Source organism: Phodopus roborovskii, unplaced genomic scaffold (assembly GCF_943737965.1).
Source record: "Phodopus roborovskii unplaced genomic scaffold, PHOROB, whole genome shotgun sequence".
NCBI classification, from domain to species: Eukaryota; Metazoa; Chordata; class Mammalia; order Rodentia; family Cricetidae; genus Phodopus; species Phodopus roborovskii.
Genome location: NW_026126558.1, coordinates 16863938 through 16891881, shown reverse-complemented (window position 1 = coordinate 16891881; position 27944 = coordinate 16863938). Strand labels below are relative to the sequence as shown.

General features: G+C 42.7%; 1 protein-coding gene across 1 annotated transcript; it reads right to left on the bottom strand.

Moving 5' to 3' along the window:
• Nucleotides 1-364: 364 nt before the first annotated feature.
• Adat1 (adenosine deaminase tRNA specific 1) lies at nucleotides 365-24927 on the bottom strand. Its single transcript, XM_051201760.1, has 9 exons — nucleotides 24739-24927; nucleotides 24411-24479; nucleotides 22388-22442; nucleotides 21540-21670; nucleotides 16464-17064; nucleotides 13918-14057; nucleotides 12483-12582; nucleotides 5074-5160; nucleotides 365-1488 (listed from the first exon to the last, which is right to left on the bottom strand). Exons 1-9 carry the CDS (start codon nucleotides 24896-24898, stop codon nucleotides 1353-1355), a joined length of 1479 nt encoding a protein of 492 aa, XP_051057717.1. The 5' UTR covers nucleotides 24899-24927; the 3' UTR covers nucleotides 365-1352.
• Nucleotides 24928-27944: the final 3017 nt, after the last annotated feature.

Below are 27944 nucleotides of genomic sequence, written 5' to 3'. Positions count from 1 at the left end.
AGGACCTCTGGAAGAGTAGTCGTGTTCCTAACCTCTGAGCCATCTGTCCAGCCCCTATACAATTTCTTAGTCATACTATGTGGGCCTGTTCCTCTTACACGTTTCCAAAAGGGAAGGTCCTGATGTCTTACTATTTTCCCATTATAAAGTACCATCCTGATTTCTCTATATTTATTAATTGAACTCTTGTCCTTAATGGCCTCAGCCTCTGGATTTGAGTTTCAGGCGTCTCATCCTTGGGATCAAGTGTGTCTACAGGTGTGTCTAGTAAATCTCTAACTCTGTTCTAGGTTAATTAGGAGGGAACAATGGAAATCCACTGTGGCGGGAATTTTTTCCAAAGAATTATTGTGTTTAGAGAGGCTACCATTGTACACATTTTTATTCTTTACCAAAGACCGAACAAAATTTCCCAAAGGGAAAGGCATTGATATTGAGAATCATTAAACATGAAAGTAATAAGGTGCTGGAGAAGTGTGGTCTGCAATGTTGAAATGCTGGAACTTGGTCAAACAGCAATGGTTGCCTTCATTCTCAGCTGGCTGTCTCTATGTGGTAGGAAAAGATGGCAACTACTGGCAGTTCAAGATTATAATGACCCTATAACCCTGATCAGAAGAGATTCCTGGAAGCAAAGTATGGTGTTACACTTGGAGGCAGAGGCAGGAAGTCAGAGTTCAAGGTCATCCTTAGCTGCATAGTGAGTTCAAGGATCCTGTCTCAAGAAGAGAGGTAGGAAGGAGAGGGAGAGAGGGAGGGAAAGAATGAGAATATTTTGGGCTAGTTATGATGGTGGCTTATGCCTATCATCTTGGCACTTGGAAGGCTGATGCAGGACTGAAAGTCAAGGATAACACAGGCTACAAAGTGAGACTCTGTCTCAAACAACAAACCAACCTTTCTTGGCAGGTCTGAGAACAGAGCTTCCCGAGGCTAGTCCTGTGCTGAGCCTGAGAGTGAAGTTGACTTCAACCACATCTGATTGTAGAGAACTGGGAAATGGTGGTTCCCAAAGGCAGGCTGGAAATATGAAATACATGTTCACTACTCCAGGAGCTCCGAAGTATCTAGACACTCTAATACAATTTCCATCCAATGTACACTTGCCTAATCAGAGCTGCTGCAGATTGCTTTAAAAAGCATCATACCTGATGTTGTATTTTAGAAAACCAATAAAACATAACTCAAGGCAAATACCAAGGTCATCATTGAGAGACCATTTTAGCAAGGAGCTAGCAATTCCAATCAAGTACAGATTGATGAGGTTCTGGGTTCCATTATATGACACTGAAGACATGCAGCATTCTGAGAAAAGGCAGATCAATATGAAGGATCCTGGTAGCAGCAAGAGTTCATTTAAATTGGTGGTAGTAGGGTGGGTTTCTGATCCAGGATGCAAATGGTGGTTTCCTTCGGAGTGCGCTCCAGGCTTCCTGGTAGGCAGACGCAGCCTCCTTGTACTCCTGGTAGGTGTCCAGCTTCTGCACCCTAATGCACACATGTCATCAAGCACAGTTCTCATTGGAGTGCTTGCTCTCGCTCACCCTTAGAGCAGCTGGGAAGATTCAAACAGCAGAGCAGGAGCAGAGGAGCTCTCTGTTCCCCTCTATAGGGAATGCATGTTAAAGCACTACATGCTTAAGCAGGTTGGAATCACAGAATACTAGTTTTGTATGGCTCCTGTACAATCAGATAAAAGTTTTCTTTGTGGTATTGGGGATCATACATGGGTTCATATATGCCAGACAGTCTCCTCCTACTATCACTGAGCTCTCTACCCTAGTCCTGACTTAAAGTTTTCACCAAAGGATCTAGAGATTAAGAACCTTGTTGGCACTGTTTCTTATAGAACATTATGTGCCAGGCAGTGCTGGTGCTCACCTTTAATCCCAGCACTTGGTAGGCAGAGGCAGGCAGATTTCAGTGAATTCAAGGTCAGCCTGGTCTACATACTGACTTCCAGCACAGCCTGGGCTATTACACAGAGAAATCCTGTCTTGAAAAACCAAAGTACAAACAAACAGAAAAACATTATGTAATATCCACATTCTCCTACTATATGCTGCAAATCCACACCCTTTAGCCTGACTGCTGAAAAATGCCCGGCACTCTGACTAGTTGTAATTGGTTGTGGAATATTATTTTACGGTGTGTTACATTCACTTATGCTGTGGAATATTTATTTAATGATGTGTTGTATTCTTTTATGTTGCATTTGTTTAACTCTGTGAAGCTCTGTTGCTTTGCCTGTCTAAAACACTGGACTGTTCTAATAAAGAACTGAATAGTCAATAGCTAGGCAGGAGAAAGGAAAGGATAGACAGGGCTTCCAGGAAGAGAGAATAAATAGAAGGAGAAAAAGAGAAGATTGAGGATGGATAAAAGGAGAGAGGACACTAGGGGTTGGCCACACAATTACACAGCAAGTCCTGGAGTAAGAAATAAACAAAGGTATATAGGATAGAGAAAGACAAAAGCACAGAGGCAAAAGGTAGAAGAGATACTTTAAGTTAAGAAAAATGGGATAGAAATAAGCCAACCTAGGGGTTGAAGAGACAACTCAGAGGTTAAGAGCCCTGACTGCTCTTCCAGAGGTGCTGAGTTCAATTCTCAGCAATCACATGGTGGCTCACAACCATCTATAATGAGATCTGGTGCCCTCTTCTGGCCTGCAGGCATACATGCAGGCAGAACACTATACATAATAAGCTAATAAGAAGCCAAACTAAGGCCAGGCATTTATAAGAAAGAATAAGCCTCCATGTATTTATTTGGGAGCTGGGTGGCAGGTCCCCAAAAGCCAAACAGTTAAAAAAAACAAAACAAACAACAACAACAACAACAACAAAAAACCCTACAGTTATTCTTTTTGGGGGGCCACTTTCAACACAAAGTTTCTCTGTAGCTTTGCAGCCTGTCCCAAACTTGATTTGTAGAGAAGGGTGGCCTCCGACTCATAGAGATCCACCTGCCTGTGTCTCCCAAGTGCTGGGACTAAAGGCCTGCACCACCACTGCCCAGCTAAACTACAGTAATTCTTAGGAGATTATCTTTGGTTAAGGACTAGGACTAAAATATGGGTCAGAGTTCTCTTGAGTCCTCCTCTTGACTTGACCTTGATTTCTGCCCTAGCTCTCTAAGTCCAGTTTCAACTAGAATCTCCTGAGTAAGTTTAAGAAAAGCTCCCTGCCCTTGTCCTTCAATCAACTTTAATACTGAATCCAATTCTTTGCTGTGGGCTGGGGATGTAGCTCGTGCAGTAGGGTGCTTGCTTAGTTTACAGGAACCCCTGGTTTGGTCCTCAGAACTGAAAAAGTTCTTCCTTAAATACTTGTGTTGCATATATATCTCATTCACAGAATAAAACATTTAAATTAAAACTTTTATTTTATGCATGAGTGTTTTGCCTGCAAGCATGTCTGTGCAGCATGTGTGCCTCTGCTCATAGGGTCCAGAAGAGGGTGTTATATTCCCTAGAAAGGGAGTGAGCCATCTGACATGGGTATTAGGACCTAAGTGCTCTTATCCACTGAGCCATCTCTTCAGCTCCACCCCTCATAGATTTTTATCAAATAAAAGTAGTTACTGGTTATCAAAACCAAGTGTAAACCACGCCTGAGCTAAGCACTTTTACATGCAATATTTTTACTTGTATTCTTCTTAGAGGTTTTGTGACATGGCTAATGTTACTATTCTTACCATCAAATAAATCAAGACTGTGATGATTAATCTTCACTGTCAACTAGACTGGAGTTAAAGTTAGAATCACCAGGGAAACCGACTTCTGGGCATGTTCATATGAGGATGTTTTCCAGGAAGGTTTGACTGCGGTGGGAAGACCCACCCTGAATGTGGACAGTGGCATACATGGGCTTGGCCCAGACTGAACAAAAAGGAAAAGCTGCGCTGGCCACCAGTGTTCCTCTCTCTGCTTCCTAATTTTGGATGCAATGTAAGCAGCTACTTCATTTTCCTGCCGCTATGGACTGCGCCTTCCAACTGTGAACCAAAATACATTCTCCCTTAAGCTGTATTTACCAGTCCTTTTTTTTTTTATTATAACAAGAAAAATAACAATACAGAGACTTCTCACTAATTCAATTTTATCCTGTTTTCATTTTCATTTCTTATCTTTATTATTATTAATTCTTGTGTGTGTAAGGTCATTTATCTTGCATGTGTGTTATGTGTATGCAGTACCCGTGGAGGCCTGAAGAGTGTCAGATCCCCTGGGATTGCAGTTATAGATGGTTGAGCCACCATGTAGGTGCTGGGAGTTGAACCTGGGTCCTCATTAAGAGTAGCCAGTGCTCTTAGCCTCTGAACAATCTCTCCAGCCCATATTTTTATTATGTTTGAGTGTGTGTGTGTGTGTGTGTGCATGTGCACGCATGTATGCGTGCATGTTCACATGAGTTTGCAAGAGTGGTGCTGGCTGTATAAGAGACAATGTTTCTTGCAGTAAATACTGATTTGTTTTATTTATTTATCTATCTATCTATCTATCTATCTATCTATCTATTTATTTATTTATTGTTAGTAAAGAGGCAGGATCCATGAACTTGATATTTTAAACTATTTGAGTCCTGTGCTCCTGGAAAACATGTGTAGCTTCCCGACAGAGGCCCTGGATCCCATTGCCAGCATCATAAAGTCAGCCAATCAGTTAAATGAAAAAATGGGGGAAAAAAATCAGGCCTGTAATCCTAGCATTTGGGAGGCTGAAGCAGGAGAATTGCTGTACTTTGAGCTTAAGCTGTCCTGTATAATGAGTTTCAGTTTCAGGCCAACCTGGGCAGTGAGATTCTATCTCGAAATAAGTAAATAAATGAGTAGGTAAAGCTAAAACCAAACCTTCCTCATACCCCTTTGTGTTTACTGCAACAATAGCCTCTCCTTTATAACCCAGGTAAGACTCTGACACAAACCTACAAGTTCCCATTCTCTGTAAGTAGTAAGCGCTCATTGGCTTGCTGAGTGGATGAGTCACCTGCCAGACATCTCACCATGCACAAGCCAGAACCAGAGCAGAAGTCTTTACAGACACGAGGACAGAGGGATGGACAGTGTCACCTGACAGAGTCTGGCTGCTTGTCTTCTGCAATGCTGCTCAGCAGCTTCTGGAATGATCTGAAGAGTTCTACCTTGCTGATTCGGGACCTGTTCAGAAAAAGAAAGAAAATATCACCGACTAATAACTAGGTGCCAGGCCTCCACCAGAGACACCAGGCAGGCCTCATCACAGTGCTCAGGTGTGCCAGATGCCCCATCCCTTTGTAGTCATCAAGAAGCAATGCAGACTGACCTTGAAATGTCTCATGAGTCTCTCCTCTCCTTTCTTCCTCTTCCCTCTCTGCCCCCCACAACCTCCAACAAAATGTCTTGCTATATTGCCCAGGCTGGTCCTGAATCATGAGCCTCCTGCCTCAGTTTCCCAAGTGTTAAGATTACAGGCATAGGTCACCACACCTCGCCTCTCTAGAGAGATCTGTATTGTGACTGCTGGCAGGTGACACTGACCTGTTAGCCACATGACTTAGCATTTTTAGAATTAAATCCTCCCACCCCATTCAAGCTTTCAGGGGACTGCAACCCCAGATGACGTAATTATTGACCTCTCAAATCCCAAGGTACAATCGCCTATTAAATTCATTTTTTTATACCAAATTAGCAGAAACTCTGAAGAATAAGGTTTATTGTTATTTAAAGCTGCTATTTTGTAGATACTTTGTTAAACATTAACAGATAACAATGTACTTTCATAGAATAAATCTAATGGGGATGTGAAAGATGTATATAAGAGAATTATAAAAAATAAAAATAATTTAAAATAATAAAATGAAATTATAAAGGATTATTGAGGGCTGGGCTATTGCTCAGGGTTAGAGCATTTACCTTGTATTAAGTTCTAGGTTTCATCTCTAGTACTGCTAGAAAAAAAAACAGAAAGGAAAACAGAAAAAACAGGGGCTAGGCAGATGGCTCAATGGTTAGGCACACTTGCTGCTCTTGCAGAGAACCTGAGTTTGGTTCCCAGCATCCAAATTAGGTGGCTCACAACTGCCTTGTTACTCTAGCTCCGGGGATCTGCCATGCTCTTCTGGTCTCTGCAGGCACCTGCACTCACATGCACATACTCACAAACAGAAACACACACACACACACACACACACACACACACACACACACACACATATACAAATAATTAAAAATAAAAAATAAACCTTAGACTGGCTCAGTGGTTAAGAGTATGTGCTACTCTTCCTGAGGATCTGGGCTCACAATTGTCTGTAAGTTCAGTTTTAGGGGATACAATGTCCTCTTCTGGCCTCTGTGGATATGGCACGCGTGTGGTACACATACACTCAGGCAAAACACTCATAAAATAAAACACACATACAATAAAAATAAATCTTAAAAGAAGAGAACTAAGTTTTGGGTTGGTTTGATGACTCAGTCATGAAGCCATGACAACCTGAATTTCATCCATGGGACCTATATGGTAGCAGAGAACCAACTTTCAAAAGCTGTCCTCTGGCTGGTTAGTGTCGTATGCCTTTAGTCCCAGCACTTGGGAGGCAGAGGCAGGTGGATCTCTGTGAATCCGATGCCAGCCTGGTCTACAGAGTGAGTTCCAGGACAATCTCCAAAGCTACACAGAAACCCTGTCTCAAAAAACAAACAAAGAAACAAAAATCCACAAATGCTGTGGCATGAGTGTTTATAAGTACATAAATTAGATAAATGCACAGCCACAAAAATAAATAAATAAATAATAAAAAACTTAAAGAAGTTCTAAACAGTCGTGTGGTAGTGGAGCACACCTTTAATCCCAGCACTGGGGTGGCAGAGGCAGGCGGATCTCTGTGAATTCAAGGCCAGCTTGGTCTATAGAGCAAGTTCCAGGACAGCCAGAGCTATACACAGAAACCCTGTCTCTCTGTCAAATCTGGCAGGAGTGTTATATGCTGTCCATGTTCCTGTCGTGGTAATGGTATAGTGGTTAGCATAGCTGGCTTCCATGTTCCTGGTCTGGAAGACAATGCTAAAAGATTCTATTTTTCTCAATTGATCTTTACATTTAAAAAGATTCAAGAATGGCCAAGACAAGACTCTTGAAGGACATGCCATGGGGACTTTTTCTGACAGATATCATCTTATTTAAAGCTAGAGTTGAATGTGTTTTTTGAGTCAGGACTGTGCATTCAAAGATGATCTAGGACAGGGAGAGAGAAGGGGTTGGGAGAGGGAGAGACCCTATCTAAAATCTAAAAAAGCATAGAGTATGGTTTCGCTATAGGAATAAACAGGACAACAGAAGAGAATAGAATAGGGGTGTGTGTGTGTGTAACTGTAAGTGTGATTCCTAGCTTTGACACAAATATCCTGCTTGGCTGGGCAGTGGTGGCCCACTCCTTTAATTCCAGAACTTCGGAGGTAGAGGCCGCTTGATATACAGAATGAGTTCTAGGACAGCCAGGGCTACCACAGAGAAACCTTGTTTTGCTGCCCCCCCCCAAAAAAAAATCCCACTTAGAGCATGTAGACTTCCGAAAATCAGTAACTTACATTGCCATAATGAATACAAAGTGGGGTAGGGTGGTGGTGGCACAGCCTTCAATTCTAGTACCTGGGAGACAGAGGCAGGTGGATTTCTATGAGTTCCAGGCCAGCCTGGTCTACAGAGCTAGAAAAACTCTGTCTCCAAAAAAAAAAAAAAAAAAAAAAAAAAAAAAAAATATACAGTTTGTCTGGCAGGAAGTCGATACTGCAAACAGGAGTTTCATACATAATTAAGTGCCAGGTGATTGCAGGTGTACTAGAATGGAGTACTCCAAACCTCCTGGAGCTCAAAAAGTTTATTTCTTCCACCTGAATAAAGTGGCCTGGCAGAATCTAAGCATCAACAGCTAAAACTTCCACTGAGACCTTGCAGCTGAGACAGTCTCCTAGAACTGAAACAAGTTATATAACTAAATAACAGCACAGTTCATGTGATGGTGTTAGTCAAGCCCAGGTTAATTAATTACCACTCAGAAAATTAATACTCAAGAACAAAGTCACCTCTTAAACATTAGAGAGAACATACACAAAGGGTTGGCACCAAAGGCAACAAAAATGTTAACTTTTCCTATACTTAGTAATTTTATTGTAAATATGATTTTATCATTTGGCTATATGTATTTACTAACAAAATAATCTCAGTCAAGACTTCTGCCTGACAAATATTTGTCTGCTTCTGCCTCCTGAGTTTTGGGACTAAAAGCATGCACTACCAAGTCTGGTTTGCTACTGAGTCTTAATGAAGTATACTGGGACATTTCATTCACAACAATAAGAAACCCCTATCATGTCATACTCTACCACCTGGATCCACATCTAGGCTCAACATGTCACCTCATTCATTGGAAGGAGGCTTACTAGGATCTATTTACTAGGCAAGGCTGGTGCAGAGGGAGAGTCTATATCCTCTTGGGAACACACCTATAAAGATTCTCAATAGTCTGTCCTCTGGAGAACCAACAGGAACTTCGAATGTTTTTCCACTTAAGTCTTCAGTAATGGTGAGATGTGAGCACATTCTCAGCACTTAGGTGCTGAGACAGGATCCAGAGCAAAGCCTGTCTGAGCTATATCAGCAGCCCCCTCCATACTTCAAAAAAGTGAGTTATGCCTATAAAGGAAATTAGAGTCTGGGAGTATAGCTCAGTGGTAGATTGATTGCTAGCATGTATATAGTTTGAAAATAAACCTGTTTGGGAACTTGCTCCAGTGAAGTAAGTCTTTCTTTCTATAATTTTTCTTTTGCTTTTTTGAGATAGGATTTCATTGTGTGGTCCTGGCTGTCCTGGAACTCACTCTATAGACAAGGCTGGCCTTGAACTCTAAGAGATCTACCTCTTCTGTCTTCCAAGTGCTGGGATTAAAGGTGTGAGCCATCACCACCTGGCAAAGTGTGTGTTTTCTTAAGTCTTATTCCATACCAGAATACAGTAGCCACATGTGTAATGTCTCTATTAGGGAGAGCCATACACACTAGAAACTACTGAATTATCTGAGGAGTCTAAGAATCTTCTAGGTGGTGGCTGCTAGCTCCTGCTTCCCAAGAGACCTGGGTCCTTTTAGCAGAGAGAACCACATGCTAAGATTTAAGCCCTTCCTTGTGAGCTGGCTAGCACTGCTGATTACTACAAAACAAAGCACAGGAGCTTTTAGATTTGTTTATTTTAGATTTCTTTTAAAAAATCCTTCACCTGGGAATTGGGGGAGGGGGAATAATTTGATCAAAATATATTGTATGAAATTCTCAAAGAATAAAAACACTATTTAAAAAATACCTAGCTTGGTATGGTGGTACACAGAGAAACCCTGTCTCAAAAACAAAGCTAAACAAAACAAAAATTCTCTCACTGGGTTGGTGAGATCGCTCAGTTGGAAAGGTGCTTGTAGAGGACCTGAGTTTGGTTCCTAGGACCTGTACATGGTATTTACAACTGTGACTCAACCTCCAAGGGATCCAATACCCTCTTCTGGCTTCTGTGGACATCTTCACTCAAATGTACAGACTCATATAGCACACATATGAGTAAAAACAAACAAAGTCCTCTATTTATCATTTTCTTTTCAATTCAGTGAGCTGTTTCATGATCTTTCCAGGATATTCTAGGATGTCAACTGACACAGAGGATTTTTTTTTTCTCTTTAGGATAAAGAGAATTAGCCTTTATGAAGTGGAGTTAAAAAAAAAAATTAAGCTTCTTCTTTTTTTTTTTTTTTTTTTTTTAAGCTTTAGTATTATGTATGTTGTGTTCTGCCTGGATGTATGCTTACACACCAGAAGAGGGCACCAGATCTCATTACAAATGGTTGTGAGCCACCATGTGGTTGCTGGGAATTGAACTCAGGACCTCTGGAAGAGCAATCAGTACTCTTAACCCCTGAGCCATCTCTCCAGCCCAAAAAAACCCAAGCTTCTTTAAATGAGCATCTTTTATGTGATTCCTGTTATTATCCCAGTGTTTGCAAACATACTCTTCTGGCGTCTTTCATAACACCATCTGAGATCCCCAGAGTTTCCCAGAGGTGGCCTCACAATGCACCCACTAAGGGATGAGCAGTGAGGAGTATGCCTCTCCTAGCAGCTGATAGTCTTAGTATGAAGTGAGCTCTAGTTTCTATATACAATAACATTACAAAGATCACTAGATGATTAAAAGAGAAATCAATTTTAGCAGGATGCCACCTCAAGCTATATCTACCTTTCTCAATTCTCACATTGGTTAACCTTGCTTTACAGTTAGCAAATAACTTCAAATAAGAGAAGTTGAGCTATTTTCTCAGGTACAGTTGGGAGAAACAGTGCCAGGATATAAATTGACCCCTTTAATCCCCAAGCCTCTGCCACCCTGCAGTCTCCTTTTAATTCATATCCATATTCAACCCCTCACACTTCTCTGCCTCCTACTTACAGATAAAGATATAAGCTCTCAGCCTGCCTGCTGCCATGCTCCCCGCTAAGGTGGCCATGGACTGTAAGCATCCGTTAAATGCTTCCTTCTCTAAGTCGCCTTGGTCACAGTGCTTTGTCAGAGCAGTAGAAATGTTAACTAAGACCCTGTTTATCCATAAACCCTCACTTTACTGGGAAAAGTACACTGCAGCCTACACAGCAGCTGGCTTTGCCCCCAACTCATACAGGCAATTGGAGCCAGGGTTAGAACCTGAGGCACTGGGGGTCACACAGGGAACAGACATACTGTGACAGGAATCTAGAGAGAAATGATGCTTTTGATTCAGGAGGAACTGGGAGTTGAGCTGGGATTTTAAAGTATGAGGGTAAAGACTCTGAGCAAAGAATACCCCACCCCATTCTGAGCAAAGCAGCAAGCAGAAGCCTCAGTCAGCTGAGTGGGGATAGATGAGGAGCCTGAGTCTGTCACTCCCAAAGGAGCCAGACTGCAGCAGGAAATCTGAACACCTGATCTCCCATGACCTGCTCTGCTCACACATCCTTCTCTCAGCCTGACTGCAGGTCTTCTCACAAGTACAAAAGATGGCTGGAAACAAAACAAAACAGTACATTTTGTAACCAAATTACATAAGATTCCTTAGATAAGATACCAAAAGTACAACCAAGTTTTGACTTCTTTAAAATTCAAAACTTTTGTGCTTTAAAGGGCACCATCAAAAGTAAAAAAAGGGACCTGGAGAGATGGCTTAGTGGTTAAGAATACTGGCTGATCTTTCAAAGAATTCAGGTTCAATACCCAGCACCCACAAGATAGTTCACAACTGTAACTCTAGTTCCATAAACTCTGGCACCCTTTTCTGGTTTCTGGGAGCTCTGAACACACACACACAGTACATAGATATACATACAGGAAAAACACCTATACACATAAAATAAAATGAACAAAATCTTAAAAAAAAAAAAAAAAAAGTAAAAAGGGCTGCGTATGGTGGGCACATATCTAGGTGGATTGGATCTCTGTGAGTTCAAGGCCAGCCTGGTCCATACAGACCTGAGTTTGGTCCTTGGGACCCACATGGAGGAAGTAGAGAATTAAATCTCCCACAAAATGTCTTCTGACCTAATACATAAATGTAATTGAAAAATATTGACAAACAAAAATAAAATGGCAAGGAATGAGAAAAAATATTTCTCCAAAGATCCACAAATGGCTAGTAAGCACATAGCAAGATGCCCATATTATTTAGTCATTGGAGAGACGCAGAGTAAAACAAGGAGAGAGCACTTCATGCCTAACAGACCATCATCACAAATGTCAGACAGGATGCAAGGCAGTGCTCCTGGGACCTGTCCATGGCAGAGATGCTAGGAAAATGGGTCTCTCATTCCTAAACAGCTGTCTATACAGTTACCACATGCTCAGGCAATTCCACTTGTATGTACATTCCTAAGAGAGATTAAAGGATACAAAAACAGGCACACCAGCACTATTCATAATAGCCCAAAGCAAAACATCCCCCAAGGCCATTACTGATGAGACGGTAAGCCAAATAAGGCATAGCTATATGGTAGATACTACTTAGCCACACATGAAGGAGGTACCAATCACACTGTAGTGATATCTTGTTTATACTATAACAAATAAAGCTTGCCTGGAGATCAGAGGGCAGAGCTAGACACTAGTTAACCATGTAGGATGGAGGTGAGATGACTCGGCAGAGAGAGGAAGTGACCAGGCAGGAGAAGCTCAGTGTCTTTTCGGCTAAGTGAACTATGGAGGCATGTTAGTGGATGAAGCAGGCACAAAGGAGCACGCAGTAAATGATTTCATTTATACCAAATGTCCAGAAGACAGAAATATATGGAGGAAGTAATAAAGCAAATGAGGGATTTCCAAAGGCTAGAGAGGAGGAGCAGGCAGTTTCCTTTTGGGGGAAATGGAGAAGTCTCAGAATTGGACAGGAAGGATTGAGTTCATAGATACCATCTCCCCAGCCCCATTAAGCTGTACCTGGCCCAAGGGCTCCCGATGTCTTTCTTTGTTGTTCCCTGTGGAAAGCCATTGGCAGTCACATCCAAAGGATGCTCAGGAACAGCACTCCAGCTGATAGCTATGAAGAGAGGAATCCTGGGGTTAAAACGCTCCCTACTCATAGATCAGCGCTGCCCTCAATCCTGGCCAGAGAATTTTCTTTCTGCAGCAGGCAACAATTAGTACAGACTCCTAACTGGTCACCGTGTTGAGAGTAAGTATCTACAGGGTGCTCATCCCTCAATGGGACAGTTGTATCAATCCCCACCCCAAAGGCTCAGGGAACATCACAGAAGAGGTAGAATGAACGAGAGCTGGAGGAAGGGGAGGGGAGCTGTGAGATGTTGTTCTCTGGACCTCTGATGGCTGCTGCACTCAGGAGCTCACTGTAGCTATGGTTACCTGGAAACCATCCAGCTAAGATGAGTCAACATTCAACAGACAGCACTAATTGGACTCAGAAGGCTACACAACAATAAGAAAAACAAACAAACAAACAAACAACAAACCCAACCAAGCCAAACCAATGAGAGAAAGAGAACACACACATAAACACATACATGAAAGAGGGAGGGTGACATGTTGGGAGTGTCTGGGGAGAGCTGGTGTCAAAAGAAAAAAATAAACACCTGTTTATTTTCTCATAAATGTTACAACACTTTCACAAAAACATCTCTCTGACTCTACAGCACCATGAAAGTTGGATATGACATTAAAACAAGTTGGGTCTGATGCTTAGTTCCTCAGGATTCAATGGTTATCAACTGGCTTGTGACTTTTTTTCTGAGACAGGGTTTCTTTGTGTAGCTTTGTCTGTCTTGGACCTGGCTCTGTAGACCAGGCTGGCCTTGAACTCAAGAGATTCTCCTGCCTTTGCCTCCCGAGTGTTGGGACTAATGACATGCATGACCACTCAGTGGTTCATGATGATGATGATGATGATTTAGCTTACAATTTGATGTTTTATTATACTCATTTATTGGGACAGGCACATGTATGTCATGGTGCATATGTGGGAGTCAGAGGACAACCTAAGGGGAGTTAGGTTCTTTGCTTGCACTATGTGGATCCCAGGAATCAAACTCGAGTTATAAGGTTTGTTGGCAAGTGTGCCTTTACCTGCTAAGCCATCTCACCAGCTCCTAGCTTACAATTTCATTGAAAATTTATTACATGCTAGACATAGAATAAAAGTATAAATATAATTTCTTAATTCTCATAATAGCCATGACAAGCAATATTCTTGTAATTTGAAAATAAAGAAGGCTTTGAAAATAAAGAAGGTAACTAACCTGGCCAAGATCTCACAGGGCATACACCTACCCTTATGTGGGTGGGTGTCTTCCAAGCACTGTCCTCCTAAGACAGTCTATTAAAGAAGTTACTCTAGGATAAACCAACCTGAACCCCTTACCTGCCCCACAAGGAACGAGCCGGCCTGGTGTGCCAGCTCTCTGCACTGCACAGCGGCTTTGTTCAAACAGCAAACCCGACTGCTCTATTTTCAGTTCAGGAACTTTAAAGCCTCTGGGTAAAGCCAAGACCTCCTGACACCTAAACATGGGGGAAATGCATTCAGTTCAGATGTACCTGGAGAAGAGAACAAAGAGACAAAGGCCCTAGGAGCCAAGTGAATCTACATGTGTACTTACTGAAGTGGGGAGTGAAGACTGTCAGGATACCACACAGGGGACCTTTACCTTTACTATGTATTTATTTGAGACAGGGTCCCAGTTAACCTGGTGTGGCCCTAACCCTGAAATACAGCAGAGGATGACCTTGAAATTCTGATCCCCCCCTACCTCTACCTCCCAAGTGCTGGGAATACAGGTGTACACTATACCCCACCATGCTTTATGAGGTGCTGGGGATCAAACAGAGAGCCTTATGCCTGCTAGCAAGCAGTTACTCCCAACTGAGCTATATCCCCAACCCTAGCAGGAATTCTATGGCTTGAAAAAGATCCCATTTTACTAGGTCTGAAGGTATAACTAAAAACTGAGTTAATCCCCACCAGTGGTGTCAGAAATCTCAAAACTTCATTCTTCACTCGAGAAACGTAAACTTTCCCTCCTTCACATAGGCTTCCTAAGAAATCCTTCACGCATACCCCAAACTAAAATCACCCCTCTCCCCTGAACAAGCCAGGTGTCCATATGATACAAATCCACAGCACAGATAGGAACTTCCAATCTCAGAAGCTTTATAATCATTAGCAGCCTCTACTACTCTCCATTCCCACCACAGATCTCTGTGTACTTGCCTTTTGTGGTTATTTCACATCAAACATGCATGGCTTATTTCACTTACCATGGTTTTTAATGGTTCACTCACACTGTGGCATGTGTCAGCATATTAGTCTTTGTTTCCCCCCAGCACACCAGTTTTTTTCTTTTTGACTGGATTTTAAGCCTTCACCTTAATGTAATTTCTGATCCTACTATCCAAGTGTTGGTATTACAGGCTGAGTAACACCATGGTTGGTACCCCAATCCTTTCTAACAATGAACATTATTTGTTGGAATATATTCATTACTCTTCCTTCCTTTTTTTTTTTTTTTTGGAGACTAGGTTTCTCTGTGGAACAGTCCTGGCTGATATGGAACTCTGGAACTCACTTTGTAGATCAGGCTGGCCTTGAAGCTCACACAGATGCAACTACGTCTGACTCCCAAGTGCTGAGAATAAAGACCTTCACGGTCACACCCACAGATACAGTGCATCTTACTCATGTATCAATTGATAAGCATTTGGGCTGCTTCTGTTTGGGGCTATTTCCAGCATGCTGCCTATAAACATCTGTGTGTATGTTTTCGTGGGAATGTACATTTTCACTTCTCTTAGGTGCCTGCCTAGGGGTGGGAACACTAGGTGCTGTCTGGGGTGCCACTTTTGGAATCTGCTTCCCAGGTTTTTATGTCTCCATAATATCTCTCTAGCCCTCATTTACTATAGCACACACCAGAGTGGTCATGTGCACAGCCATCCTTGTTTATCTTTTTTTGAGACAGAGTCTTTGTTTATTTTGTCAAGATTTAGAATCTTGCTATGAAGCCCAGACTGGCCTTGAACTCAGAGCCCTCTTTCAGCTTCCAGAGTATTGGAATTAAAACTAATATTTGGGGTTTTGTTTTGTTTTGTTTTTTTGAGACAGAGTTTCTCTGTAACCCTAGCTGTCCTGGAACTCATTATGTAGGCCAGACTGGTCTCAAAGTCACAGAGATATTTAGTCTCATTTTGCTTTTTTAAGTATAATGGCAACTATACTGTTTCTTGTTTGCTTGCCTGCTGTTTTTCTTTTTGAGACTGGATTTATGTACCCTAGGCTGGCCTCATACTTCCTACTGAGCTAAGGGTAACCTTGAACGTCTGATCTTTCTGCTTCCTCCTCCCAAATGCTAAGATTGGAAGTCTATGCCTTCATGGCCAGTTTTATGCAGTGCTAAGATTCAACCTAGGATTTCATTCAAATTAGGTAAGCACTCTTCCAGCTGAGATACATTCCCCAGCCCTGGCAATTATTTTGCTTACTGTAGAAGTACAAAGTAGAAAAACGATAATGTACAGCATTAACAAAGAGGAAAAACAGCCCACAACACCATGACTCAGAGATAATTATCGATACACAGCCTCCTACAGCTTTCTGTGCACATACATATTTTAAGACCAAAATGGAGCTCACTTCATCTTCTAAATTGCTCTTTAAACATCACACACATCTTTAAACATTAAATATTCATCAGTACTATTTTTAACAAAAGAAATCACTTAATTTCCAACTGCAGAGCTTTTCTGGTTTCCTTTCTCGTTAGTTACTGTATTTACTAAACCTGAGACTTATACTTTCTTAATTATTTCTTTAGGGAAAAAAAATGCCAAGATGTATAACTGCCAAGTCCAGGGTTAGAGACTCCTTTGGTTCCCTGTAAACCTTCTCCTGCCCTCCCCACTGCCTCTCACCTGCCAGTCAATGCTCTCCTCATGGCTTCTGGGCTGTATGGGCACTTCCCAATGACCACAGCTGACAGGTAGATGGGTTCTTCCAGGAAGTGCATCAGCAGTGCACCCTGGCATCCAAGGACATTCCACCTTGCCATCTTGTCACTGCAGGACATGGAGCATGTCCTGTCTCCCCTGCCGGGCTTAACTCGAAGCAGCCCCACCTGGTGGTAGGCAACACCTGGCCTTCTCAAGTCTCCAGTTTCTCCAGGAACACACTTGGCTCCTGTTCTATGCACATCCACCACTTTGATACCTGGAGCTATTCCATTGGCAGTGTCCAGTTCCTCCTTGATGAGATGGGAGCTGCTGACATCTGGTTTCATTGTACCACTTTCCTGCATCCCATGGTGAGTTACGGAGTTGGACAGTGGCACGGCAGGGGTTTCAAGCCTCATCTTCTTGGCTACGGAACTGCCAGGGTCTTCACAATCCCTTTTATTTTTGGAATCCTCTAGATTATCACTCTTTTCTACAGGTGAGCTGTTGGCCCAATTTCTAATGACAAGACAGCAAGGTTGTTCTTCAAACTCAAGCATTGGAATGATGGAGGCATCCCCACCTGCATGAGAAGGAACACTTTAACCAGTACTTCTCATGAGCCTCCCCTTGGGAATTAGAAATGCAAATTTCGAGGCTGGAGAAATAGCTCAGTGGTAGAGTGATTGCATAGCATGCAGGACTTCCTGAGTTCAATCTTTAACACTGTGTGTGTGTTTGTGTGTGTGTGTTTTTTTAAAAAAAAAATTAGGGCAAAAAAAAAAAAGGAAAAACAAAAACTCAGAAGGGGGGGCCCAGAAGGCTGATTTAGTGTGGTCATTTACTAAACCTGAGACTTATACTTTCTTAATTATTTCTTTAGGGAAAAAAAAAGAGCCAAGATTGTGATAAACTAGTGGTAAAGCCAAGTCCAGGGTTAATGAGATAAAGCCCCTTTGGTTCCCTGTAAACCCTGTAAAAAACAAATAAATACAAAATCAACACACACACACACACACACACACACAGAGGGATGTACATACTGTGGTACATGTGTGAAGGTCAAAGGACAACTGCAGGTGTTGGTACTCACCTTCCTCTTTGTGTGACCTGAAATCTTGTTCCATGCTGCATATGCCAGCAATCCATTTTGTCATAAGTGCTAAGATTACAGATGTGTGCTAGTGTGTCTGACTTTATGAGAGTTCTAGGAACTCAAAACTCAGGTTGAATGCTTGTATAGCAAGCACTTTACACATGAGACATCCACAGACACTTCTTTCTTCAATACTAAATTAATGTTAGAGCTGGAGAGATGGCTCAGTGGTTAGGAGCATTTGCTATTCTCCCATGGGCCCAGGTTCTGTTCGAAGCACCCATATTAGGTGGTTTATAACCTCCTATAATTCTAGTTTCAGGGGATCTGACACCGCGTGGTCTCCTCTGGCAATTGTATTGAAGTGGTACACATAAACTCAAATAAGCACACACATATTCACATAACAATAAGTAAATAAATCTTTAAAAATTAGATATGTATATATAAACAAACAAAATCCCATGCACGTACTAAAGTTCTCATAAAAATTGCTGAGTTCAGCCAGGCAGTGGTGGTACATGCCTTTAATCACAGCACTTGGGAGGCAGAGGCAGGCAGATCTCTGTGAGTTTTGAGGTCAGCTTGATCTACAGAGGGAGTTGTAGGAAAGCCAAGGCTTGATCTACAGAGGGAGTTGTAGGAAAGCCAAGGCTACACAGAAAAATCCTGTCTTGAAAAACAAAACAAAACAATACAACCCCCCCAAACAAAAAACAAACAAAAAAACAAAACCCATTGAGGTCTTGATGAAACCCCTTTCCTAGAGTTAAAACTTTTTGATGAGAGAAATAAGGAAAACTGAATATTTAAACAAAGGTCTCGAGTAATTTCTACCGCAAATACTGCTTTAGATCAGGGTTTCCGAATCTCCACACTCATGAAATTTTTGTTTGTTTTCTCTTTTGAGACAAAACCTCCTATTACTCAGATTGGATTCAAACTCCCTATTAGGTGAGGATGGCCTCAGATTCCTGAACCTCCTGCCTCTGCCTCTTAAGACCAGGAATCACAAGTGTGTCACCATGCCTAGGTACAATTCAACTGTGAGTCAAGTAATTATTGCCATGGAGGTGATCCTATATGATAGCCACCATGATAGCCTCTGCACATGTGTGGAGGTCAAAGAACAACAAGTGTTTCCAGAGCCAGTCTGGTTGCACACACATGTAATTATAACACATGGGAGTTGGAGTAAAAAAAAACTGTCCTCAGCTAAGAACTACAGTTTTAAGGGAAGTCTTTAAAAAAAAAAAAAAAAAAAAAAAAAAAAGGCATTAAAAAAAAAAATCAGTGTCCCAGGCGGTGGTGGCACACGCTTTTAATCCCAGCTCTCAGGAGGCAGAGGCAGGTGGATCTCTGTGAGTTTGAGACCAGCCTGGACTACAAGAGCTAGTTCCAGGACAGGCTCCAAAGTCACAGGGAACCCCTGTCTGGGAAAATAAATAAGTAAATAAATGTGTTTGTCTCGCATTCACATGTGTGCAGGTGCCTACAGAGGCCAGAAGAGGGAGGGTCTTGGATCCCAAGAAATGGGACTTACAAGCAATTTTGAGCTGCCTAACATGGGTGCTGGGAACTGAACTCCGATGCTCTCTAGAAGAGCCATAACCACTGAGCCACCTCTCCTACCTTGGGCAAAGACTTGTTTTGTGAGGCTGGAGATCACAACCAAATCTTACACATAATGGGCAAGCACTCTACCTTGAGCTACATCCCCCCAGCCTGTGAACTACTGATTTGCAATGAAAAAATTTTCCCAAGGGCATTTTATGGACTGGTATGCTATAAGATGCCTTGGAAAACAGTAGTAGCTTATTTCATGGTTTAGTAAATTTGACAAACATTCTTCAAAATCATCTTAGGGGTTTTATGATGTATGTTCTCACAGTAAAAACCCACAAACAAACAAACACACACCTGCAAAGTTCAGTTTACACCAGTGTTTCCAAAACCTCCTGTGCTTCCCATTGCTGGTTTACAGATGTCTGACCTCTTCTGTGCCGATGGGAACCAAAGGAAACCCGAGGTCAGGGAAAGCCCAGCACTCCCTTGAGAAGGGAGCTATTTCTTCAAGCACCAACACAATGTGTGTTGCTTTTTCAGTGTGGAAAGAATATACTTTTGGTCTTTATAACCAGAGTGGAAAAGGCAAGGGAGATACAGAAGGAGAAATGTCACAGGAGAGGCTGCCTGGCTGACTTCCAGAGACCTTACAAAGTGACAGCAACTTTGCAGAATTCACTGAGGTCCACCTCCTACTTTGTAGGCTCAGAGATGTGCTCTCAACAGAATGCCTGAATACAAGAGGCTGACTCACATTAATAAAACACAAAAGTAAGAATCTAAAGTAGCTAACCAAGACACCAAATTATTAATTAGTAATAAAAAGTAAATGTCAAGAGAGCCTTCCTACAGATAAACCACTGGTGGGGTTGGGGTATGGGCACCACACTGTAGAAGATTACTCATGAACAAAGTCAACTGCCACCATTAACAAAGGAAGAGCCTCCACCCACCGCACAGCTATTCTTTCTCCCGCTTCTCAGCAGTGTCATCATTCTTCCAAGCCCTGAGGTGAAACCTAGAAGTCATCTTTGCCTCCTCCTCCTTCCCAATCATGAAGTCTGAGCCGCTGTCCTCCTAAATCTCTCTTACATCCAAGCAGTCATCTATCTCTCATTAATGACCTCTACTCTTCCTTAAACCATCATACTCTCACTTAAAAATAAAACAAAACAAAAAAACAAAACCTCCGTCAACTTTTACTTTTTAAGGCTATACTACATAGTCTTGATTCTTCTTGCTTTGCAGATGTTCACAGATGAGCACATCCCCGAGCCTCCTGGTCTGTGTCATTGGTTAGCAGGCTGGCACCCTGGATATATTGTCCAGGTCTTTACTCACCTTAAGCAAGCGCATTACCACCGAGCTCTCTCCCCAGCTCCTTATTCACTGCTTATACTTGGTATGCTCCATTGTGCCTGAGTAATAAATACCTGGTCATGACAGGCACGGTGGCACAGCCCTGCAGCCTTGAGAGTTCAAGGCAAGATGGACTAACAGCAGGACCATCTTAAAAAACGAAAAATCTCTGGCGTGTGTAGAGCATGCCTGCATTGCCAGCACTTGGGAGACTGAGGCGGGAAGTCTGCTGAAGCTCAAGGCCAACATGGGCTACATATTATGTTCAAGGCCAGCCAGGACAACTTAGCAAAACCTGTCTCACAGGCTAGTGAGATGGTTCAGTATGTAACGATGCTTGCTGCCGAGCCTGATGAGCTCCACCTTTAGACCCCACCTAGCGGAAGCAGAGGGCTAACTGCAAGTCATCCTCTGACCTCCACAGATATAACACAGATATGTACATGCACACAGTCTCTCTCTCTAAATATATAAATTAGAAAAAAAAACTCTGTCTTCAATGAATAAATCAATGAATGAAATGGGCTTTAGGATAAGTTATTGTAGTAAGACTTTGGGCTTTTGAGCCCCATTAACTACATTGTACTTTGTAGGGGTTAAACCTGAAGCTGCCCAATCTTGACTTTGAGAACTAACAGTATGAGACTCCACACCTCCCTCTATCTGCCTTCTGCTCTCCCCCAGGAGAAATGTGATTATATATATAATCACAAGCATTAGTTACAGCTATATTCAGCCAGAAGTTTTTTGAAGAAATATCTCTATGAGCAAGATAAGCATAAGAGGGCTGGAGAGAACTCAGAGGCCAAGAGCACTGCTTACTCTTCCAAAGGTTCTGAGTTCAAATTCCCAGTAATCACATGGTGGCTCACAACCACCTACAATAAGATCTGCTGCCCTCTTCTGTCCTGCAGACATACATGTAGGAAGAACAATGTGTACATGATAAATAAATAAATCCTAAAAAAAAAAAAAAAAAAGATAAGCATAAGAAAGCAGTCAATGCAACATTACTCCTAAGGCTTGACTATACTTACAGGGTGTGTGGCTAGAGAAAAACACAAAAGACAGGTCAGGTCTGAGCTTCCACAGTCCTCTTTGAGTTCCTGGCACAAAGATACTATCCTCTTTCAGCACGGCTGCCAAATGGAGCTGATAGAGAAGGTATCTGAGGGTTGCAAGAGAACAGAAGTAGCTCCGGTTACTTTACATACACCCTGTGGGCCTAATATGCAACACCTTTGGCTTACTTCCAACACCATCAAATTAGTTAAATGGAGGGAAAAGAATACACAAATTTCTGTGGTAAAGAGAGCTCTCTGGCTGGGTGATTACAGGAAAGAATTACAGTGGAATGACAAGACTGGCATCATGATGACAGAAATGAGTCCTGTTGTAAAGGTCAGGAAGATCTCAGGCTTCACCTGGACCCACTGAAATTAGAATCTCAGGAGGCAGGTCCAGTCATCTTGTTCACTCCCACCCCTGTGCTGGGCTTTGAATCTGGAGGCCTGATGTGCTAAGCAAGAGCTTACACCCTGCCCTCAGAAACCTGGGTTTTTTTGTTTTGTTTTTTGTCAAGACAGGATTTCTCTGTGTAAATGCATTGGCCGTCCTGGAACTTGCTGTGTAGACCAGGCTGGTCTCAAGCTCACAGAGATCCACCTGCCTCTGCCTCCTTGGTGCTGAGAGAAAAGGCGTGTGCCACCACACCTGACAAGAAACCTGGGTTTTGACAGGTGCTTCTGAGGTATACTCAAGAGCCACTAATCTGGACTCCGGTAGTTCAGAATGACACAGTCTAGATTAGCTTTGAGCTTATTAGAAATCAAACCCCATCCCCCAAACATGTTCAACCAAGACTCTTTGGGAGTTATGTCTTTACCTCTGGAAGCTCCTTCTGGCTATGATCTCAGCGTGGCTGTCATTGAGGATGTCTCCTGTGGCAAAGACAGGAGATACAGAGTAAATGATGACTGGGAACTAGAGAGGCTGGCACTCAGGATGGCCATGCTACTTACTGGAGGGTTTGGTGAGAAAGACATTAGTGGTAATGAATGTCCTTGCAGCTTGAGTCTCTGAACATTTGGGACCATAAAATTCTTTGTATTATGGGAAAAGCACATATAACAAGTGGTGGCACATGTCTTTAATCCCAACACTCAGGAGGCATAGGCTAGTGGATATCTGTGAGTTCAAGGCCAGAGTGGTCTACACAATGTGTTCCAGGTCAGCCAGAGCTACATAGAAAGATCCTGTCTCAAATTCTCAAACACTCCACACACACATACTACATAGAGAGACCTTGTACAGGATCCTTTATCCAGAGGATGCAAAGAATACCCCATCCCATGTGGTGATGACTAAAAATACTTCTGGACAATGCCAAAGGTACCTTGGGTACAAAACTGCTATTGGTTGCTGAGTCCATGGTAGTGCCTGTAGTCTCTGTAGTCCCTGGCTTAGGCAGGGATACCATGAGTTTGAGGCCAATCTGAACAACATAGCAAGTTCTAGATAAACCTGAGCTACATATCTTCAAAAAAAAAAAAAAAAAAAAAAAAAAAAAAAAAAAAAAACAAAAAAAAAAAAAACAAACAAAAAAAAAACAAAAACAAATAGACCAAACAAAATAAAAAATATCTCTAGCTGAAATTTATAGAGACAACTGTTTAAGTGATTGGGGATTGAATCAAGTACATTATGCAGCTAGGCAAGTGCACTGCCCCTGAGCTACATCACAAGATTTCAATTTTTTAAAAAGGTTATCTTATTACATTTTCATTTATTTAATTTGTATATATGTGCCATGTTGTTTGCACATGTGACACAATATGCATGTGGATAGAGGTCAAAGGACAATTCAAAGCAGTTAGTTTTCTCTTTTTACCATGTGGGTCCTGGGAATCAAACTCAGTGGTGACACTCAGGGTCTCCCCATGAAGCTCTGACTTGCCTGGGCTCATCAGAACTCTGCAGAGATCCACCAATCTCTGTCTCCAGAATGCTGGGTTTGAAGGCAAGTACCACCAACTCTGACTATGTATTTATTTATTGAGGCAGGCTTTCTTTGTATAACCCTGGCTGTCCTGGAACTAGTTCTGCAGACAAGGCTGGCCTTGAACCCACAGAGATCCACCTGCCTCTGTCCCCTGAGTGCTGGGATTAAAAAACATGAGCCACCAACCCTGACATGGGGAGTCACCAAGCTGGTTAAGCTCTTCAACGCTATCTGTAGCTGCAGGGATTACAGGCTTGTGCCACCTGGCTACAGAAATCCTCCATCTGCAAATCAGGGATGGAGATATCTTATACCATGGTACTGTATTCATGTTCACGGTGACACATTTCCCTCATGTGTCCTTCTGAGACAGTTCCCTCATATATAGGAGACATAGCATGGAGAATGGAAGGGGCTTCCACATTCTTGTTGATGCCAAAGGTTTATTTAATCCAAGATTGCTTTGTGGGGCTTCAGAAACCACTCAGGCTGCTTCCTACCTGCTACTAAGTCGTAAATCCTCCAGGTATAATGTGGGACAACTAAACTCAGAGAACCTTTGGTTTAAACATGAAAATATTCACTGACTGTCAGAAGCATGTTCCCTCTATTTTTGCTGATTTGGATTTCTTCTCTCCCTCTCTGTCTGTCTGTCTCTGTCTCCTGTGCTATCGTTGAACTTCTTGCCACAGCCTCTGGAGTGTGTCAGGATTACAGGCATGCACCACCAAGTTCGGTTCTGAACTTTCATTTTAAAAACGGACAGTCTTCCAATCGGCAGGACGATCAGTAGGGCCTGAGGGGCCAGCCACTCCAACCAGTATGGCCCCGTTTCCTCGACAAGGAGACCAGAGGTCAGCATGGACATACCCACAGAGATAATTGTTGAGAGCCCCTCCCTGCTTACCGCTCTTCCTCATCTTGGACTGGCCTATACATTTTGTTCCTGTTCCCATTGAGACAACTTCCTTTGTTACTGAAAGGGAAAAAACAAATCATTAAGTGAACTCTCAAAGGCTGAACGCTTCCTACTGTTTAGGTTTAGTAAGTCCACAGCTCTCCTTTCTCCAGAGGACTCCCACAGGTGGACTCAACCAGGAGTGCAGTTCCCTTGAGGTGGTTTGCCACCACCGGGAGCAGTGCACCACCCGGTGGAGATAATGGGGGGAACGAACACCTAACGCCATAGTTCGTCTCCAGCCCAGCATTGTTGCTACAGGGATAAAAGGTCTCACCTGGCACTTCCTTATCAGTGGTGTCACAAGCTGGAGACTGTATCTTCACCACGGCTGCCAACAAAGTCCATTCACGGTTTGGCTCAGGCTTCCCCTGCTTGGGCAGTTTGACACTATAGTGTGCATAGCACAGTTGAGCAATCTCATCTGCTGTCCACATAGTTGGAACTGGAAACTATCAGAATAGAAAGGAAAAGCAGTATAAGACACAGAGCCTCACTCGAGTGCTTCAGCAGTCTCAAATGTAGCCGAAGAGTGCTCAGACTAAGGCTCATATTTTCCTACCAACCTCCCTTCCCTCTCATCCTTAATAAAGGGAGAGCCACAACTCCCACAAGACATGCTATTGCTTTGAGATTAAAGTTGTTTTATACTGTCCTTTCAAATGCAGATCTTAATCTTACAGTTACTTTCTGGGCAATGGTTTTTTTTTTTCCCCTCCTTTTTCTCCAACAGAAGTCAGTCTACCTCACTCTAGCAAATTTTCAAAGCCTCTCACTGGATGTTTTCACGACAGTTGTACTTAAGGGTGTGGGCATGGAGTTGTGCTTTCTAGGTTTTAATTACAGCTTTACCAGATCAACTGTGTGATTATTGGGTAGATTAATTTTCACATCTGTTAAAACATGAATAATAGCTGGGCAGTGGTGGTGCATGCCTTTAAGCCCAGGATTCAGGAGGCAGAGGCAGCCAGATCTTTTAGTTCAAGGCCAGCCTGGTCTACAGAGTGAGTTCAAGGGCAGCCAACGCTACACAGAGAAACTCTTGTCTGGAAAAACAAAAACAAGACCCACAAAAAACATGGATGATAAGTAGGACTTAACATTTTTCTTTTTGATTTTTTAAAATAGGGTTTCTCCGTGTAACAGCCCTGGTTGTCCTGGAACTAGCTCTGTAGACTAGGCTGACTTCAAACTCACAGAGATTTACCTGCCTCTGCACCCCCCCCCAACCCCCCAGTGCTGGGATTAAAGGTGTGTGTCATTACCACCTGGCTAGTAATTAACATACTTTATAAATACTTACAAAAGCAAATGTCTTTAACTATGTTGAGTGTGATAAACCACAAAATACATCATGTGGTGATCTGGGAAATTTGAGTTGGTGGGGGAGAAAGGATTGTAAAGGGCACACACACAAAGCCACTTATATACAAACAAAACGTTATGTAGATCAGATCTGAAAGAGGCCTGAGATGGTTTGCAGAAAGTCTCCCACTCTTGGCTGTTAGTGCTCACTGGATATATCTTTACTTCACCTGATTATATGAGCTCATATGATACATAGACACAGCAGAGCATTTGTAGCATAAAAATAGAGCATTTTTACTGAGCTCAGATGTGATGTTTCTGCAAGGTATTTCTACAATTTCTGCAAATTACAGGCCCATTTTTTTTTTTTTTTTTGCAGGAAATGGTAATAAATATTTTGGCAGAGACTGATAGTTAAAAAGTCTTGTAGTTTTCTTTCTCTTGGTTTTTCGAGACAGGGTTTCCCTGCATAACAGCCTTGGCTGACCTGTAACTCACTCTGCAGACCAGGCTGGCCTTCAACTCATAGAGATCTGCCTGCCCATGTCTCACAAGGGCTGGAAAGTCTTGTATTTCTAGGAACATAAACACGGGAGATCCTAGAATCCTTAGTTCCTGGAAGGCAGCACAGACGTTTACCTGCCATCAACCTTCAATTAAATTGGAGGTATATATTACAAACTATAAAAGCCAAGGGGGAGGGAGTAGCTCAAACTACATCATGTCATCAAGGCAAACGACTAAAGGACCACGCACGCGGTTGCTGAATGTTTCGATATTCTGAGTCCGCTGTAATTCTTGTCTACGACTCCCATTAAAAGACCTTGAAAAATTCCTTCACACGAAGCAACTCAAACAGGCATTTCTTTGACCACAAATAGTCGCAAAAAAATCTGAAAAACCCATTTCTTTTCCCACTCTTCCTACCCCGGAGGTGGAGCTCCGCGGGACAGGAGCGCCTAGCAGGACCGTGAGACAGACCCCTCCCCGCGGGAGCAGAGGACGCGTGTCCTCAGCTTCTTCCCACACAAGGCCAGCTGTGTAGACCTGGCCCCGAGACCCCGTTACCCACGTGCCACAGCCCACGCTCTGCACCGCTGCCTCAACACTCCCCACCCGCTACCGCCACACACCGCACGGAACCTGGTTGCGCAGCGGAAGTGACGCTAAACGACGGCTTTGCTCAAACTCCGCCCGCGAAGCGTGCTGGTCTTTGTAGTCCTTTGGTGGGAATGGGCCAAGTCAAGATGTGCAGAAGAGAGGAGGAAAGCCTGACTGCAGGGAGGTTAAGGTTTCAAAATCCGACTTACCTCAGATTTTTGAACAGGACTATGATCAGATTCTCTGACCACTTCCCACCTCACTCATAACAAATCCTGTATGACTGACATGGCTCACATTCCTCTTCAGGGGTAACATCCCTTGTTACCCTATATGCATACATGAATACATATCTTGACCTTTGTCTATTGTGTAAAATAGCACCGCAGTCCTCTTACTTCCTGCTTTTCTTGGTGTTTGCCTCCAACAAAAAAGAACATGTACTTGACCTTGTCTTGTTCCCCCCTCAACTTCCCTCTCAAGCCCTAAATGAAAGTAATTTTCACGGAAGTAGTGATTTGCTTTTTGTTTGCTATTTCCAATATTTCAGAACAATGCCTAGTATTGAACTGACAATATAAATTTGTTCAAAGACTACAACTGCAGATGGGCAGAGAGTTGGCTCAGCATTTAGAGCACATCTTGCTCTTGCAGAACTGGGCTTTGGTTCTCAGCATCCATGTTGGGCAGCTTACAAATGCATGAAACTCCAGCTCCAGGGGATCCAACATCTCTGGCCTCAGAGGGCACCTGAGTGCACTATAATATAATGCACACACACACATAATTAAAAATAAGAATAAATCTTAAAAAATAAATTACAAGCTGGGCAGTGGGGTGAAGGCCTTTAATCCCAGCACTCAGAAGGCAGAGGCAGGTGGATGGATCTGTGAGTTCATGGCCAGCCTGGTCTACAAAGCCAGTTCCAAGACAGCCAGAGTTCTTACACAGAGAAATGCTGTCTCAAAAAACCAAAATGAACTGATCAAAACAAAACAAATTTATAAAAACAGAGTTTTAAACATTCATTAGACCAGCAGTTTGGGGGGGGAGGAGAAAGTAACATTACATAGG

Bases quoted from the DNA above. Each gene is read 5' to 3' on its own strand.
- Adat1 (XM_051201760.1), bottom strand. From the start codon at position 24,898: ATGTGGACAGCAGATGAGATTGCTCAACTGTGCTATGCACACTATAGT. The intron at 22,443-24,410 runs GTAAGCAGGGAG...TCTTTGCCACAG, and splicing joins GTCCAAGATGAGGAAGAGCG to GAGACATCCTCAATGACAGC. The intron at 12,583-13,917 runs GTAAGGGGTTCA...CTCTCTTCATAG, and splicing joins GCTCGTTCCTTGTGGGGCAG to CTATCAGCTGGAGTGCTGTT.